This window comes from Priceomyces carsonii, assembly GCF_900007245.1.
Source record: "Priceomyces carsonii strain CBS4050 genome assembly, scaffold: Debaryomyces_carsonii_scaffold_4, whole genome shotgun sequence".
Lineage (NCBI taxonomy): Eukaryota > Fungi > Ascomycota > Pichiomycetes > Serinales > Debaryomycetaceae > Priceomyces > Priceomyces carsonii.
This window is the reverse complement of record NW_026946677.1, coordinates 1,207,371-1,224,035: the sequence shown is the minus strand read 5'-3', so window position 1 is coordinate 1,224,035 and position 16,665 is coordinate 1,207,371. Positions and strand designations below refer to the sequence as shown.

The following is a 16,665-nucleotide window of genomic DNA, read 5'->3' as shown; positions in this document are numbered from 1 at the left end:
AATAAAAGAACTATAGAAAGGCTAAGACATTAAGTCAACTTAATATACCCATTGCCTGAAGGTCTTCTTTTATCTCATCATCCGCAGCTCTTTTCAATAACAATTCATAACTTGGACCATTATCAGAGCGTAGAAGAGATGATCCTACTGCCGCAGGAAAGCCATCGAATTGAATCAACCCATTAAGAATCCCTAATTCATGATTTGTATTATTGCGATTCTGAACCAATTCAACTAAGGTGTTGTATTTGATGGCTTTCTTTGAGAGAGGTACAGCATCTTCAATAACGCCGTTAGGATAACTTTCGGCATTCCCTTCAACGCTAATACCATTAGGATTGAAGCCACTCCGACTGGTAACTGCATAGCTAGGCACGTGCGGTATAGCCGTAAAGTTGTATTCTGGAACAAGCTGGTCTAACTGGTTGCGCTCCTTATTAATCTTATACCACAGAGACGTCGTGCTGGAGATCATTTCATTTTTAGAATCCATTAATCTTGTCATGAAATCTTGGTGTATTGCAGTCCGTGTTGCAACGGTCTCACGATCTATGCATTTCAAATTGTAGTTCAAATTAGAGTTCGCTAACTCTATGCTTGTCTGGTAGAACTCGTTGACTTTATGATATATTTTCGATAATTCTGGGTGCGAGCCTTCAAGACACAACTGTAATTCATGTTCTAGTAATGTAAGTTTGTCTTTATATAATTTATCTCTGAGCTGAGCAAATGCTCCTTCGATAGAAATTAATTCTTCAACTGCCAATTTTCTTTGTTCAGTCAAATCAACATCTTCGGTGGAAGTGTGCTCAAGACCTGATTTATTGTTTTCATTCTCTTCTTCCTCTTCGTCCTCTTTTTCGTCATCCTCTTCTTCTCCAACTCCAGAAGCCCTGTCATTTTTGTCGACCTCATCATCCAGTTTATGTCTCTTAACGTCCGTATTTGGCTCAGCTGTTCTTTTTGCTGCTAATGGCCTTTCAAGCTCTTCTTTAATCAAATTAATATCATTTTCAATCTCGTTTTTGGCCACTTCATTATCTTTAGGATTTATTTCTAATTCATTGTCTGTCGGCTCTGGCTCTGGTTTAGCCAGATCACCACTCTCATTTTTCTCGCTTTCCTGATGTTCATAATCTTCATCGTCTTCTGAATCTATCTCTTTTAACCTAGCAATTTCAGTTAAATTGGATAAGGCTTGCAAATCCAGTCCTTTGTCAGAATGCCCGTCTTCGTCTAGAAAGCCCATTCTATCTGTTTCAGCCTCAGAATCATCATCAGCAAGATCACTTAACTCAGAGCTTTCATAGAATTCTTTTTCTTGAGACCCTTCATGATTATGGACGTCTTCGGAAGTATTAGATAAATTTTCGACCGAGATATTTCCATCCTTTGTTTTTTCGATACTATTATTCCCCAAATCATCATGATGATCATCATAAATACCCTTAGAAGTCTTTTCAGTGAGCTTGTTATCGTTTAAACTGCCAGTATTTGCGTTGTTTTCGCTCGACTCAACGGGCTCAGTAGTTGAAGGCAGAGACGCGACCTGTTTCTGCGACAATGTACTTCCATCGTCTGAGAGTTCATTCGGAGTCTCCATCTTCAATTCCCTATTTTGTACAGGTAGTTCAAATTGAGGTGGGGATGTCCCTATGTCTGTCAACGGTGATTCTTTGTTCGTTTGTGCTGGGGTCACAGTACCACTGGTACCCGCAGTACCAGATACTTGCATCGAACAGTTCAAAATACAAATGTAATCTTTTAATTCCTTATTACCTCGCCTTGACTTCTGAACAGTCGATTAAAGGCAATTCTTTCTTTTATATTTGAAAAGTATAATTGTAAACTTCGATACTTCTATGATTGGAAAAACAGAAGGGATATACATTCTCATACACAGGACTTCATCACCAAATTTTTTTTTATATGAAGTGATGGACTAAAATAATTTTCTACGGAACGAACGAATTATAGTAACTATTTAGCGAGTCTCCTAAGATGTCAATCCTTTCCTCGCTCTTTGGTAGTTCGAAAGAAGAGAAGCATATAGATAAGTCTGTGGATGAGTTGTTTAAGAAATCTGCGAGTGCTGTGCCTAAGGAACTGTTAAAAAGAACTAGAACTATTCTAGAGGAGCCTGAAAAGCAACAACATATTTTTGAAAGCAAAGAGAATATAGACAGTGACGATAAAGATGTTAAGGACCTGAAAAATCCAATTGTGGCTGATGAACAAAGTCATAGTAGAGACAAGCGGAGAAAGAAAAAGTCAGATGTGGACGAAAACTTGGAAGCAAAATACTTTGCCAAGCTCTTGAAGAATGGCGACCAAGAGAAGGAAGAAGAGGAAAAGAAAGAAAGGGAAGTAGATTCAAATGAGGTAGAGGGTTCTGAGAAAGACGAAGATAAAGAAGTTGAGAAAAGCACTACGAAGTCTAAAACAGCCACACCAGCTTCTAGAATCGACTTGAAAGAAGATGAATTAAAGAAAGCCGAGAGAACTGTTTTCGTCGGTAATGTTGTATCGCTGGTTGCCACTTCTAAGAAGATTACCAAAAAGTTTAAAAAGTTATTCACGCAATTCGGAAAAGTTGAATCCATCAGATTCAGATCGATCTCTTTCGATGAAGTTCTCCCCAGGAAAATTGCATTTGCGAAAAAGAAGCTTCATGATTCAAGAGAATCCTTGAATGCATATGTCGTTTTTGAAGAAAAAGAATCATCTTTGAAGGCAGTATCTTTGAACGCAACTATGTTTGAAGACTGCCATATAAGAGTAGATCACGTGGGACACCCGGCTCCAAAAGACAACAGAAGAACTATATTTGTGGGAAACTTAGACTTCCAAGAAAAGGAAGAGACTTTATGGAAATACTTCAATTCTAAAACGGACAATGACGTTGAATCTGTGCGAGTTGTCAGAGATTCTGCAACGAACTTGGGGAAAGGATTTGCATTAGTGCAGTTCAAAGATACACTCTCAGTAAATAAAGCATTACTTTTGAACGATAAGCCACTTTCGGATTCCAACAAACGCAAGTTACGTATCTCTAGGGCAAAGTCTCATACACAACCTTCCCTGTTATCACCAAATCATATTGATAATATCAAGAAGAAATTTGCGTCAAATAAATCAAAATTCAAAGCTGGAAGATTAACGGATCAACAAAAAACTAAAATTGGCCGTGCTTCTAAGATCTTAGGAAAAGCCGATAGAAAATCTCTTGGTAGGCAGATCATAGAAGGTGAAAGAGCACACAAGGGAACACTGATACCTGGGATCTCCAAGAAGTATAAAAAGGATCGTGTTAAAAAGCCAAGAATAAGAGAGAGATCCACAAAATTCAAACAAAATAAGAAGTAATTGTGAATCTATATTATTGATCCATATACATTTGGAACAGATGAACAATGTCTAATATTATATACGTCACCTACTATTGTGGGAAATATTTTGTGGTTATTTAACCACTATTGTTCTAGCCACACTGATAAGCGGCACTTTTATATGTCGCACCCAAAACTAAATTTAAGGGGGTTCCTCTTATAAAGACAGTATTATATATAAAAGCTTTTTAATCTTCCTACTTAGCAGTTTATCCTTTAAGCAGATATGGGTTCGTCAGCATCAAGAAACAGTAAGCTAGACTTGGAAAGTGTTCTTTCTGAAGAACCTCAATTGATCGAGAAAGTTCCTATTTGCGAAGATATGTTAAATAATATTGGAGATTTAGATATTACAGGAGAGGAAGGCGATAGCTCAATTTCCGTTGATAAGCTTTCCAAGTGGGAATCTGAATTACAAGCAGATCCCAAGAATAAGCTTGCTCAAAATGCGTTCGGAAAGAACTCAATCACCAATGTTATCTCAGAATCTAATCGCGCCGCCAAGGTTAAACAGCAGTATTTCTTTAATGTCGAAGTAAAATCAATTGGATCTCCAGCCTTTTTGAACAATCAGAAGCTGTCAGGAAGATGCTGGATATTTGCGACATCTAATGTCTTGAGGACGCACGTTATAAAAAATTACAACTTGAAAGAAGACGAGTTCCAATTGTCCCAAACTTATTTATTTTTCTATGATAAATTAGAAAAAGCCAACTTCTTTTTAGAAAACATTATTGATACTGCCGATGAAGACTTAGATTCAAGATTAGTGAGCTATCTTTTGTCTAGCCCTGTCGGCGATGGCGGTCAATGGGACATGATTGTTAACGTTATTGAAAAGTATGGTATTGTTCCCAATGAGTTCTTCCCAGATAATTCTCAAGCTATCGCAACTTCAGCATTGAATTATGTTGTTACCGAGAAGTTGAGGGAGTACGCTTTAGTGTTAAGAGATTTGATTGCAAAAGGAATCGATAAAAGTAAACTTAATGCGGTAAAGAATTCAATGAACCAAAAGGTATACAGCATTATTGCTTTAGCTTTAGGCAGTCCTCCTAAACCTGATGAACCATTCGTATGGGAATTCAAAGATAAGGATGGTAATTACAAGTATTTCGAGACCACTCCAAAAGACTTTTATAAGACGCATGCCAAATATGATGTATCAACACGCTTCTCTTTGATTCATGATCCAAGGCACGAGTACAATAAGCTTTATACAGTTGACCGCTTGAACAACATCTTTGGTGGAAGACCTATCGAATATGTGAACACTGAAATATCTGAAATTAAGGACGTAGTTATCAAAATGTTAAAAGATAACGAACCTGTTTTCTTTGGTTCTGATGTGGGTAAATTCAGCGTTAGAGATACGGGTGTTTTAGACGTAGATGCTTTTGACTATAGATTGGGTTTTTCAACCGACTTAGGTATAGCTAAAGCTGATCGTTTAAAGACAGGCTCTTCTCAAATGACTCATGCAATGGTGATCACGGGAGTACACCTTGATCCAAAATCTGGTCTTCCGATCAGATGGAAGATAGAAAACTCATGGGGTGATGAAGTGGGTAAAAAGGGTTACTTCCTCATGACTGATAGATGGTTTGATGAATACGTGTTACAAATTGTTTCTGAGAAAAAATACGTATCAAAAGTAGCCTATGAAGTTTTCAAAGGTAAAGAATTTACGACTTTGCCATTCTATGACCCTATGGGTGCTCTAGCTTGAGAAATGCCATATATATATGTTGTTTAATTTACTTCATCGTAATCTGATTATATATATGATATATGCACACCATTTTTCTTCGACTAGCATAACTCGTCCACACATTTCTTTTGGCTATTAAATCGAATAGATCACATCACCAATCGCTTGGTAGTCCTTTAAAATGCTTGACTCCAAGCACAATGAAGATATATCTGCTAGAGTTTCTCTTTTGGATCTCAAATCCTCGGATTCAACAATATCGTCGTTGTTAGAGTCCTTTCGACAGGCGCAAAGCACAAAAGATTTACATGATCTCAGCGAACGTATCAATGGTGAAATAGAGAATGTCGACAAGGCTTTAAACCAATTCATGATTAAAAAGAAGAACAGACATCATCAAGAGATCTCAAACATAGATTTGAAAAGAGCACGTTTATCCAGCACAGTGAATCATTCAGACGACCTTTCATCTTTATTATCGTCCGCAGATGGACTAGGGTATTCACTTACCTATAAGATCAAATCGTTGGACCGCGAGATAGGAAATGTGGATAGTACTCTACAGTTTGTCAAAGACATTCAGCTTTTGAGAAATAACCTTAATCAGGCGAACTATGCAATCGAACATAGTGATTGGGTAGTCGCAGCTGAATGCATTCATAACATCAAAAGCAATCTCTCAGAAGACCTTATCAATGGGAGATTTGCATCTGTAGTCATTCCTTCCACGGACTTGCCGGAGTTTCCTAGTATCACTCTCGATAAATGGATTTCTCAACTTACTTCTGAATTTCAGAAGAGATTCAGAGAAGCTTCGAAGGAGAGGAATGTGCCTGAGATAACCAAATATTTTCAATTATTCCCCTTGATTAATCAAGAGAAGGCAGGACTTAATTGTTATTCGGAATTTATTGGGGAAATTATTAGGGAAACATCAAGGAATTTGATTAGCTCTATCACAGGCGAAGCGCAATCAAACCCAGGGTTATATTCGACAATTGCAATTGAACTTTTTGAAAATATATCGATTATGTTATCTCAACATGGTCCATTAATCAAGAAATACTATGGATTGACTTATGAGAATGCTATTGCCTACGTTGTCACCAGAATACAACATGAGGTAGATTCCCAAATCGGCTTGATTAGCGACACTTTCTACGACGTTCGTAAGATTGACAAAATACTACAGGAAATTGATCTCTATTCTTTCCCAATACTATCTAGAAGGCAAAATGACTACAATGATGAAAATAACCAATATATTGATGTCGAAGATAATATATCTCTTGTGGAAGTCGGCGATTTGGTAAATGAATTAGCATCAATCTTACATCATTGGTCTCTATACTCAAAGTTCATTACTTTACAATACTATAAGGAGGATAGTAGTGAGCTTAAACTACCTAACTTAATCCTTGAATCAAATTTCACTAGAAAGATACATGAAAAGTATCTTCCAGCTTTTGAATCCATGTATTGTTTCTATTTTAGACGGTCTATTGAAAAGTCCATTACCATTGAGGAACTTCCATCCCTAAATTCATATTTAAGCTATTCGAACACTATCAATTCACCAGACCAAGCTCCTTGTTCGTCTGTTATAGAGGATACAACTTTAATTTTAAATAATACATTGAGAAACGTAATTGATACATCCATACCTTCTACTGTGAAACGGTTTATTAGGTTTACTTTCGACGTGATACAAAATGATCTCATAAATGGTTTTTTAATTAAAAATTTAAATAACAACCAACCCCGGTATAATCAGACATTAGGTTGGGTTCAGACACCGGTATCTAATGGAGTATTAAGCGCTTCAGTGAGCCCAGGTGCTTCAAGAAGTGGGACACCGGTACCTGAGTTGGCAAGCTCTGGAATGGGATTTTTGAAAGGAGCATCAAGTGCATTCGGCAATGTCGTAGGCAGTGGTGCCACATCAGTAGCTGCTAATAACACTGGAGGCACTGTCAATAGTCTAAAACTTACAAATTTTGTGATATATATCAACACTGTCGCAATGAGTCAAGAATATTTCACTAAAGTATTTGGAAATGTCACAAAGAGCGGACAAGGATACTTGAAATCAGTGTTTCCATTTGGAAAAGACAATGAAATAATAGATACTATATTGAAGGATGATTTTTTGACGCCATTCGTTTCTATTACTAACAAAATTACTAACGACAGTTTGATTAACTTATACAATCAATCATTCAAAAACAAGCTACTTATCCTTATAAATGAGTTTTTGCCTGATTCAAACGAGTCAAATTACATATTGTATTCTTCAAGTATGCTTAACGATTCAAGTTCCGTCTTAAGGTTCCATAACTCCTGGAGAGCATTAATTGGACCATACAAGCAAACATTTCACAAGGCTTTGTTTAGTAAATGGATGAGGTTATTGGTCGTTAATATTGCTAATTTAATTGAGAAGAAGTTGAGATTTGCCTTGAAGAAGTTTAAAGTTAACGAGCTTGGGTCAATAAAGTTAGAAAAAGATTTGTCTCAATTAATTAATGAAGTCTGCGAAGACAATTATGAGTTGCGTGAAAAATTTATCAGAGTTACTCAAATAGTATTGTTGGTTGGAATGGACGACGATGAATATGATATGAGTACTCAAAATGATACACCTCCGACAGAAGATAATGACCAGGATAACGAATACTCTGGAATAAACTGGGTTTTGACTCCTGAGGAAAGAAGACAAATCAGGAGCCACCGAATTTAGGATGGTGTCAAGAATGATGTTAATCCTTCACACGCTTTAAGCTACAATTTATAGTTTACTTTGCATTATAGATTTAAAAATACATAACACTATTTATTAATCAGGCCCCCTGTAAAAGACATCAGATTTATGCAGATTTTTCATAACCAATCGCTCTTGGCTCAATTTTATCAATTGTTTCTGTAATATTTTGTTTTGAGGCAGCCTCTAGCTCTTCATCAGATTTTATTCTCATTCTGTCAGATATTCCGTCGAATTTCGGATGTGAGAAGTCACACTCTGACCCCTGAGGACAAAATCCAGTTAAATATAAGGGACATAGCATTTTGCGTACATGTCTATTGGCACATTTTGGTCCCTCTGGACAAAACCCTTTCACGTAATTTTGGCACTCGGGTATCTTCAGTTGAGGGTCAACATGCAAATATAAGCATTCTGGCGTTTGAGTACAGAAACCGTTTTTGGAATAGAATAAGCACTCTGGCATCTTTCTTAAATTGTATTCATGCAAAAACTCACAGTGGTCATTTTTCTTACAAAGGCCCCTCAACCAGTGCTTACACACTATTTTATTAGAATACATTGATGAGACATGTTTATTTGGACAATTATTACCATTGGGGCATGAGTTTGTGGGATTCTGTGGATTATAGAACTGGCAAACTGGACGATCAGGATCTAACCCGAAATTATATTCTTGTCTTAAAAATGGTTCAAACTTGAACCTTTTATTATTAGTATCCGGGTGTATTACAGGATTCAACTGCAACATTGTATCTATGATTATCTATGGTTAAATAATACAATTAATTACAAAATCTACTTCACTTAGTAATGAAATAAACTTTTGATATCGCGAGTATATGCAGTCCAATACAGATTTCCATAGACTTCGAAGAAATCAAAATCATATGACCACGTTATTGAATATGGCAATGAGTTATGACTGCTTTAATAATACTATGAATGTTTCCTGATATAAAAATTATTGAATTATTTATAAATAATTTACAAGAGAAGTGAATAACGTTATTTAGGATTCTTTTGATAACGACATCACAATCCATCCATTCCAGATTGAGTTGGATTTATACTGTCAAGACTACCATTTAGTTTCTCTAAATTTTGCTGGTTAAGCCTTGGGGAATTTGTCACTGTAGACTTCCTCCTTTCTTTTCTTTCCTGACGATCTTTTTTCAACAATTTAGATCGATCAAGCTTTTCACCGCTGTAGTTGCCTTTACAGAATACCATCATATTACTCCTTCGTCTAACGCCCTCGTTAATCCAAAATTCGCTTCTGTAAAGTTCCCAACCTTCTCTGACATCTGTGTTGAAGACTCTAGCATTCAAAACGAGCTTAACGTCAGTCAAACCAGTTCGAGGTTGACATTGCAGCTGGCATGAAACAAGGAATACTTCTAATCTTGATTCTCGATTATGACGAGTAGATGGATATACTTTATGTAGGCAATTTAAACACATAGTAGATGTAAAGACAACCATTTCTCTCATCAAATCAATTATTGTATCTGTCACAGGTGTTTTTATCTTAACTAATCTGATATTAAGTTGCCGTAATCCTTTATTAGTAGATGATAAGAACTTTCTTGGTAAGACAATTGTCTTTTTGTATTCACCCGATAGATGGTATAACATCAAAGTTACTAATAATGCTAATAATACAAATTGAAGTATTACTCGGAGTGGCCCATTGGCAGGTTGCAGCGCGTCAAGGAAATATAAGTGATGCGAAATCGAAGCAATTAGAGAGCAAAGGACAGCTAAGAAAGTCAAATATTTTCTTCTTAATGCCCTCTGTTGTATTACTTGCAGACGTAAACTTTCCTCTAAAATTAATAAATTACGAAATATCTTACCGGTCGAAGGTGCCAGAGTATACCCACTACCCATGTAATGGTCTGAATGCTTAGCTGAAGACTTATGTGACCTCTCACTACCGGCCTCTGATTTCGTCTTTCTCTTAATACGCTTTTTAGGCTTCGGACTGGGTGTGTCGTCGTCTCCTCTCGCTGAAGACCTCGACCTCGACCTCGAGCGTCTAGGTGTCCTTCTATCTTTCTTTAACTTTGTAGATTCTCCCTCGGCAGAACTATTTGTTCTTTCAGCTCTCAACGAGTGCAGCGACGCACCATCAGAATCTGAGTATATGACAAAATCATCAGTATCATTGCTATTTGAACCGAACGGCGTTATTTCCATCATGGAGTCTGACGAGGACAAAGTTGGTGACTTTGGAGTATGTGGTGGGCAGGAATAGAGTTCCAGTTCGTTGGTCCCAGAGTCGCTTTGCATGCTAGGTGATTGTTCAAGGTCGTGAACGTTTTCTTTGCTTTCATATTCATCTTCATTGGTTTCAAAACTATTAACAGGTGGAGCTAGTGGAGATTCCGAAAGCTCTTTTTTCGCCTCCGTCATGTAGCTAAATATGCCTTGCTTTTCAATTTTCAATTCACTGTCTAACTAAGGGAACTGGAAGATTTCACATAGAATAAAGAAAAAATTACCTATTGAGGTTTTTGTACTATTATTACTATTTTATCTTCGTTAGATATAAATATTATTTAAGAGGTCGATTAGTAGTGCTTGAGGGTCAGAACAATGTCAGCGTTGAAGGAGCAGAAAGAGCAGTTTGTTTCGGGGTTGACTGGGGGGTCAATTACAGAAATATACCAAGCTACATCAATTGCATTAACGTCATACTTGTCATATGTCTTGATAAACAATCAAAACTCTAATGAGCTTTCATTCCCCCTAGACTTTCTTCTTAATGTCATAACATTGTGCTGCTCTATAACTTCATATAGTGGGCATATTGGAATGTTGCATTTGATGGTAATTACGCCAGCACTAGTTGCCGTGCTCATTGGTAATGGAAAGAAGATTCTGAAGACACGCGGTTTGGCAAAGCGTAAGGCAAATCATAGCAAGGATAAGGGAAGCGGATCTGACCCTTTCTCTCAAAAATTGCCGAAAAAGCCTTTCATTACAGCATATAGATCTTACATGCTCATAATCACTAATTTGTGTATTCTAGCCGTTGACTTTCCCATATTTCCTAGGCGATTTGCCAAAGTAGAAACCTGGGGTACTTCGATGATGGACCTTGGCGTTGGCTCCTTTGTATTTTCAATGGGATTAGTTAATTCGAGGTCTGTCTTGAAACGTTTACTGTACTCGAAATACAAATTTACGTGGTCTAATTACTTGGGTTTAATTAAGAACAATACAGTAAAGGCTATTCCAGTATTAGTCCTTGGGCTAATAAGACTAGCTAGTGTCAAATCATTGGACTATCAGGAACATGTTACTGAATATGGAACGCACTGGAATTTTTTCATCACTCTCGGTCTATTACCTGTATTCGTTGGCATATTGGATCCAATTTTAAATACAATTCCCCGAGAAATTGTTGCATTTGCGATCGCGTTAGGATATGAACTAGCTTTAAATGAAACACCTTTACTAGAGTATATCTTGAAGACTGATAATAGGTTTGCGAATATTATTACCATGAATAAGGAAGGAATTTTTTCATTTTTTGGATACTTGAGTATATTCTTATTTGGTCAATCTTTTGGATCCTTTGCTTTGACGAGCGATACTGTGGAAACTGGTATTAAGAACGGGTTATTCGGAACAAATACTAGAAGGGGATTAATTTCAACAAGTATTTTATACCAAGGTATTTTTTTGCTTGCAAGATATGTTCCCTTGTTTAGCAATGTCTCGAGAAGGCTCGCAAACTTTCAGTACGTGATTTGGGTTGTTTCTTATAACGCAATCTTTTTGTTGGGCTTTGATATGATCGAAACTCATGTTTCTGTTCGTGAGGCAACGTCACAGTTATTGGACGCCATCAATAAAAATGGTCTCATGATATTTTTGGTCTCAAATCTACTCACTGGCCTTGTTAATATGACTATAAACACATTAGAATGTGGTAACACTGCAGCATTTGGCGTCTTGACATGCTATTCTATTGTTTTTTCTGCTTTGGCTGTCATTTTAGACAAGAATAATATCTATATTAAGTTGTAGTATATATTTGAACCGTAAGAGAACTCACTGTTGCATATACATAAGTGCTCAAACAATTATAACATACCAAACTGGATACTGTAATAACAGCTCCAAAGTAGATAAGTACACATTAATGTATGTAAAACGACTGAGAATTGTATCAGAAGGTTTAAGTGATATAGATATCGCCTCTAGCTATCTCTATCCCGGGAGACACGTATTCTATTGCTTGTTATATGATGTTATTTTTCACAGCCAACTTTGAGAAGAGTGCACAATACAATTTCGGATATGTCAAGAATTCCATCAAGGCATTTTAGCTATTCTCTAGTGTCACTTCAGCCCGGGTATTTTAATAACAAGCTGTAGGAAAGAGCAGCTAGAGAACCAGAAAACATGTCTAATGCAAGCCAATCTGGATCATGGTCGGCGTTTCTCAAGTCTATCACGTCTTTTAATGGGGACTTATCGACATTAACCGCACCTCCGTTTATTTTATCACCTACGTCATTGTCAGAATATTCAAAATATTGGGCAGAATATCCACAATTGTTGATTGAACCTAGCTTGATTACACTGTCCGAAGGTGCCGACAATTCAGAGAGGGATGCGATGGCAGCAAAAAGAATGATTGCCGTAACTAAATGGTTTATATCAACATTGAGGTCTCAATATTGTTCTAGAAGTGAAAGTATGGGAACTGAGAAGAAGCCTTTGAATCCGTTTTTAGGAGAGGTATTTGTAGGCAAGTGGGATGATCCTTCAAGTGATGGAAAGGTGGGAGAAACTGTGTTATTGTCGGAACAGGTTAGCCATCATCCTCCTGTTACAGCTTATGCTATATACAATGAGAAGAATGATACAGTATTGCAAGGCTATAATCGAATTAAAGCAACTATGTCAACGGCTTTCATCAATGTTAAGCAGTATGGACATGCCATATTAGAATACAAAGGCTTGAATGAATCATACTTGATAACATTGCCTCCTCTTCACATCGAAGGACTAATAACTGCATCACCATTTGTCGAATTAGAGGGTACATCTTATATCCAATCGTCAAGTGGATACATTGCAGTGGTTGATTTCTCTGGGAGAGGATACTTTTCGGGAAAGAAGAATTCTTTCAAGGCTAGGATTTATAAAAGTAAGTTAGACTCTGCTCACAAAGAAAATGCCATCGCTAGTATCAGTGGTCAGTGGTCCAAAAGTTCTTATATAGCTCCAGGCTCTAAATCACCTAGTTCTAAGGAAGATGAGCTATTCTATGATGCTTCAGCACAGCATTGTGAGTTGCAAGTTAAACCAATTGAGAAGCAACACCCTATTGAATCTAGGAGAGCGTGGCAAAAGGTCGCAGAAGCTATTAAAAAGGTTGACTACAACTTGATTGCGCAGGAAAAGTCGCTTATCGAAAACGAGCAGCGTGAACTTAGAAAGAAAGAGGATGATGCCGGTATCAAGTGGGAAAATCGCTGGTTCGACGAAGTGGATTACCTGCTGTCTGACATTCACGACCCTTTTATAAACCTTACCAACTTGGCAAGTTTGTCTATTCACAATGCTCCCTCTGGCTCTGTCAAGAAGTCAAAATATGACTCTGGTGATGCCAACCACTGGAGGGTCAACTTTGATAAATGGAAGGCTGAAAGTGAAATAACAATTTGATTCTTTAGATCATATCCTTTACAAATGTATGTTCATAGTGAGTAATAGGGCGTCGAGCCCTTATTATGTAATGTAGGCACGTGAATATTTTTGAGTATACACGATGCTATACCATCCGCCACACCCTTAGTGAAGTAGATTATGACACAAACCAGTTTTTTTTTTCGTTGATTTTTTCGTGGTTACTCACTCTAGGAATTTTCAACTGCTAAACTCTAAGTTAGAAAAGTTTTCACTTTTTAGATTGTTTGATAGATAGTTGAAATTATCTTGAACAGATTAAATAACAATGGCTGAATCACACAGATGTATGTACTTTAATGAAGAAGGATTGGTCGGAGATATAACTGAGAAGAAGTCGTATCAAGGTTGATTAGATGAGAAAAAGAATCAAAAGATGAAGGAGTCACATGTGGACACTGAGTAAAGAGATTTAAGTTCCATAATTTAGAAGCATAGTATGTCCCGTTCGCTCTAGCTTGGCTTTATCGGAAGGAGACTGATATTTTATCAAGTGCTGGCCAAACTTATGGGACTATGAGAAGAGATTTTGGATTCCCTACTGAATAACAACGCTTAATAAAAGAACTCTTCGATTAGAGAAAAAGCTTAGTGGAAGAAGCAAAGAAAGCGGAATGGAAAGTAGGCACTGGTATCAGGGTCAGAAATATTACAGAGTAGGAAATCACAAGATTCTTCTCGTCTATAATGGGTATTGCATATGTAAATCCTTCTATTTTGTCTTTTGAATGAGTAACCTATTGCCTTGTGGATGATCTTTTCAAATTTCTAGACCTGCAATATTTCATATATGGAAAATTTACTAACAAATTATAGTGTACGTTAAGGGTAAACACTTGTCATATCAACGTTCAAAGAACGTAATCAACCCAAAGGTCTCTTTGATCCAGATTGAGAACGTTGGTACTCCCAAGGATGCTAAATTCTACTTAGGTAAAAGAATTGCTTACGTTTACAGAGCTTCCAAGGAAGTCAGAGGTTCTAAAATCAGAGTCATCTGGGGAAAGGTCGTCAGAACCCATGGAAGCAACGGTGTTGTCAGAGCTAGCTTCAAGAAGAACTTACCTCCAAAAACTTTTGGAGCTTCGGTCAGAATCATGCTTTATCCATCTAACATCTAAATTCAATAGATAACTGAATAAAAATGAAAGAGAGGATAGAGTAAGATAGGGTGGTGTTTTTGACATGTTATTAAAGCGTCAATCAGTTGCCCACCTCTGTTTATGAATGAAGTTATCTCTGGTTCATATATAACATTTTTAATAACACATTATAATGTATTGAGTGTCGTTTTCGCCAGCTCGTTACATTGGAACCTTCTCTAGCTCTTAGAGTAATATATGTACAAATTTGAATTTCTTGTCCCCGTATCTTGTTCACCTTAGGGGCTCAATGGAAAAAAAACTGTATGTGCAGGCTCAATTTCCAATACTTAGTTCTTCTTTTATGGTTCTGAAAGGCATCCATAAATAAAGCGACTAAGACGAAGTTCTCGAGCTCTCATAAGCATGGATGACAGCTTGATAGATACAGCCATATCAAACCAAGACGATAATACCGAGGGTTTTGTTCAAGAAACTTTGAATGATGAAATTGAGTTACCTGTCCCAGAGGCTGAGAATAACGCCAACTCTTCAGAATCGAACGAGATAGAGAAAAAGTTGAGATCTGAGATATCAAAGTTAAAGATCGAGTTACAACGTAGCAAAGAAGAGGTAGCAAGCGAACAAAAGCTGATACATAAGAGTCAAAATGGATCTGAATCAAACGGCATGGCGAACGGTGACAGCGCACAAGATGAACTCAAGAACTTGAAACAACAATTAGAAGCAGTCAGAGAAGAAAGGGACAATACTAAGTCATCATATGACTCTTTATTAAGTAGGCTATCGTCTATGAAGTCAGTATTTGCAAAAATGAAAGAATCACAAGTCGACTTGGAGAATACAAAGGAAGAGTTGACGCGCTTAACACAAGAAAAGTCTGATCTTGAAGGAAAGTTAGAGGAGGCAACTAAAGAAAATGAGAGGCTACAATCTGTGATGAAGAAGCTTGAGCAAGAAAGCTATGATTTGAATAGCGAATGTGATAGATTAAGTAATTCTTTAACTGTCGTCAGAAGAGAACTTCAACAGAAAGAGGATACTCTTCAAGACGAGAAGTATGCATTAGAAAATACAAACTCAAGTCTATCCAAGAAGATCAACGAACTCAAACATGAGATAAACGAGTTTGGTCTAATGAAGAGCGAATTGACTATGGAGCAAAAATCGTTATCTCTGAAAATTGACGAAATGACTGATTCTTTAACTGGAAAGGAGAAAGAAGTGGATTCTTTGAATTCCACTGTTAAATTATTGCAAGATACGATTGCAAAGAAAGATTCACAAATCTCTGATTTAAAAGCCAACATGGATTCTCAGTCATTGGAATTGAACAGAAAAACTGAACATTTAGCATATGAGAACAAGACTTTGAACACCTCATTGGATGAAAAAATGTCCCGAATAAAATCCTTGGAATCTGAAGTTGGCCAAATTGTAGAATTGAAAACTGAGTTGAATAACAAACAATTGCTAATTGGTAAACTTAGGCATGAGGCTATTATCTTAAACGAGCACTTAACCAAAGCATTATCTATGATGAAACAACAGCTGTCAAGCTCCAACAATACTATAGATAGGGAGCTCATCTCCAATGTCCTTATCAACTTTTTACAGTTGCCTCGAGGCGATTCCAAGAAATTCGAGGCACTACAACTCATAAGCGCATTACTAGAATGGGATGAATCGAAGCAGATAATGGCTGGTCTTTCTAACTCCCGTCAATCTAAAAACGTTTCTGAAGGAGGCCAACCTTCAAGACAGAGTTTTGTATCTTTATGGACAGACTTTTTGGAAAAGGAATCCAGTGGAAAGTGAACTGGCACTTGTTATCAAAACTTAAAGACAAGTGCTGAATAAAACAAGCTGAATAGGTCTCTACTTTTGACATCTGCTGAATTCATACTACTATAGTTAATAAATATTCCCACGATGTAAGTTCGTCCCAGTTTAGTTCATTTCTCAAGCTGAAAATTATAGCGCGACTCA

General features: G+C 37.0%; 9 protein-coding genes across 9 annotated transcripts; 6 read left to right on the top strand and 3 right to left on the bottom strand.

The window, feature by feature from the left end:
- Positions 1-34: 34 nt before the first annotated feature.
- On the bottom strand, positions 35-1,735 carry PRCAT00004156001 (Rpd3L histone deacetylase complex subunit; the record flags this gene model as incomplete). Its single annotated transcript, XM_062954136.1, has 1 exon — positions 35-1,735. The coding sequence occupies one exon, from the start codon at positions 1,733-1,735 to the stop codon at positions 35-37; it is 1,701 nt and encodes a 566-aa protein (XP_062810868.1).
- Positions 1,736-2,001: 266 nt separating this feature from the next.
- PRCAT00004155001 (uncharacterized protein) lies at positions 2,002-3,366 on the top strand (the record flags this gene model as incomplete). Its single annotated transcript, XM_062954135.1, has 1 exon — positions 2,002-3,366. The coding sequence occupies one exon, from the start codon at positions 2,002-2,004 to the stop codon at positions 3,364-3,366; it is 1,365 nt and encodes a 454-aa protein (XP_062810867.1).
- Positions 3,367-3,615: 249 nt separating this feature from the next.
- On the top strand, positions 3,616-5,118 carry LAP3 (bleomycin hydrolase; the record flags this gene model as incomplete). Its single annotated transcript, XM_062954134.1, has 1 exon — positions 3,616-5,118. The coding sequence occupies one exon, from the start codon at positions 3,616-3,618 to the stop codon at positions 5,116-5,118; it is 1,503 nt and encodes a 500-aa protein (XP_062810866.1).
- Positions 5,119-5,281: 163 nt separating this feature from the next.
- On the top strand, positions 5,282-7,840 carry COG4 (Golgi transport complex subunit; the record flags this gene model as incomplete). The annotated part of the gene is made up of 1 exon (XM_062954132.1): positions 5,282-7,840. The coding sequence occupies one exon, from the start codon at positions 5,282-5,284 to the stop codon at positions 7,838-7,840; it is 2,559 nt and encodes an 852-aa protein (XP_062810865.1).
- A 127-nt stretch (positions 7,841-7,967) lies between these two features.
- Positions 7,968-8,612, bottom strand: YTH1 (cleavage polyadenylation factor RNA-binding subunit; the record flags this gene model as incomplete). Its single annotated transcript, XM_062954131.1, has 1 exon — positions 7,968-8,612. The coding sequence occupies one exon, from the start codon at positions 8,610-8,612 to the stop codon at positions 7,968-7,970; it is 645 nt and encodes a 214-aa protein (XP_062810864.1).
- Positions 8,613-8,896: 284 nt separating this feature from the next.
- SPO7 (Nem1-Spo7 phosphatase regulatory subunit) lies at positions 8,897-10,279 on the bottom strand (the record flags this gene model as incomplete). Its single annotated transcript, XM_062954130.1, has 1 exon — positions 8,897-10,279. One exon carries the CDS (start codon positions 10,277-10,279, stop codon positions 8,897-8,899), a length of 1,383 nt encoding a protein of 460 aa, XP_062810863.1.
- A 183-nt stretch (positions 10,280-10,462) lies between these two features.
- Positions 10,463-11,902, top strand: GWT1 (glucosaminyl-phosphotidylinositol O-acyltransferase; the record flags this gene model as incomplete). Its single annotated transcript, XM_062954129.1, has 1 exon — positions 10,463-11,902. One exon carries the CDS (start codon positions 10,463-10,465, stop codon positions 11,900-11,902), a length of 1,440 nt encoding a protein of 479 aa, XP_062810862.1.
- Positions 11,903-12,280: 378 nt separating this feature from the next.
- On the top strand, positions 12,281-13,552 carry PRCAT00004149001 (oxysterol-binding protein; the record flags this gene model as incomplete). The annotated part of the gene is made up of 1 exon (XM_062954128.1): positions 12,281-13,552. The coding sequence occupies one exon, from the start codon at positions 12,281-12,283 to the stop codon at positions 13,550-13,552; it is 1,272 nt and encodes a 423-aa protein (XP_062810861.1).
- A 1,529-nt stretch (positions 13,553-15,081) lies between these two features.
- Positions 15,082-16,494, top strand: PRCAT00004147001 (uncharacterized protein; the record flags this gene model as incomplete). The annotated part of the gene is made up of 1 exon (XM_062954127.1): positions 15,082-16,494. One exon carries the CDS (start codon positions 15,082-15,084, stop codon positions 16,492-16,494), a length of 1,413 nt encoding a protein of 470 aa, XP_062810860.1.
- Between the last annotated feature and the right edge of the window lie 171 nt (positions 16,495-16,665).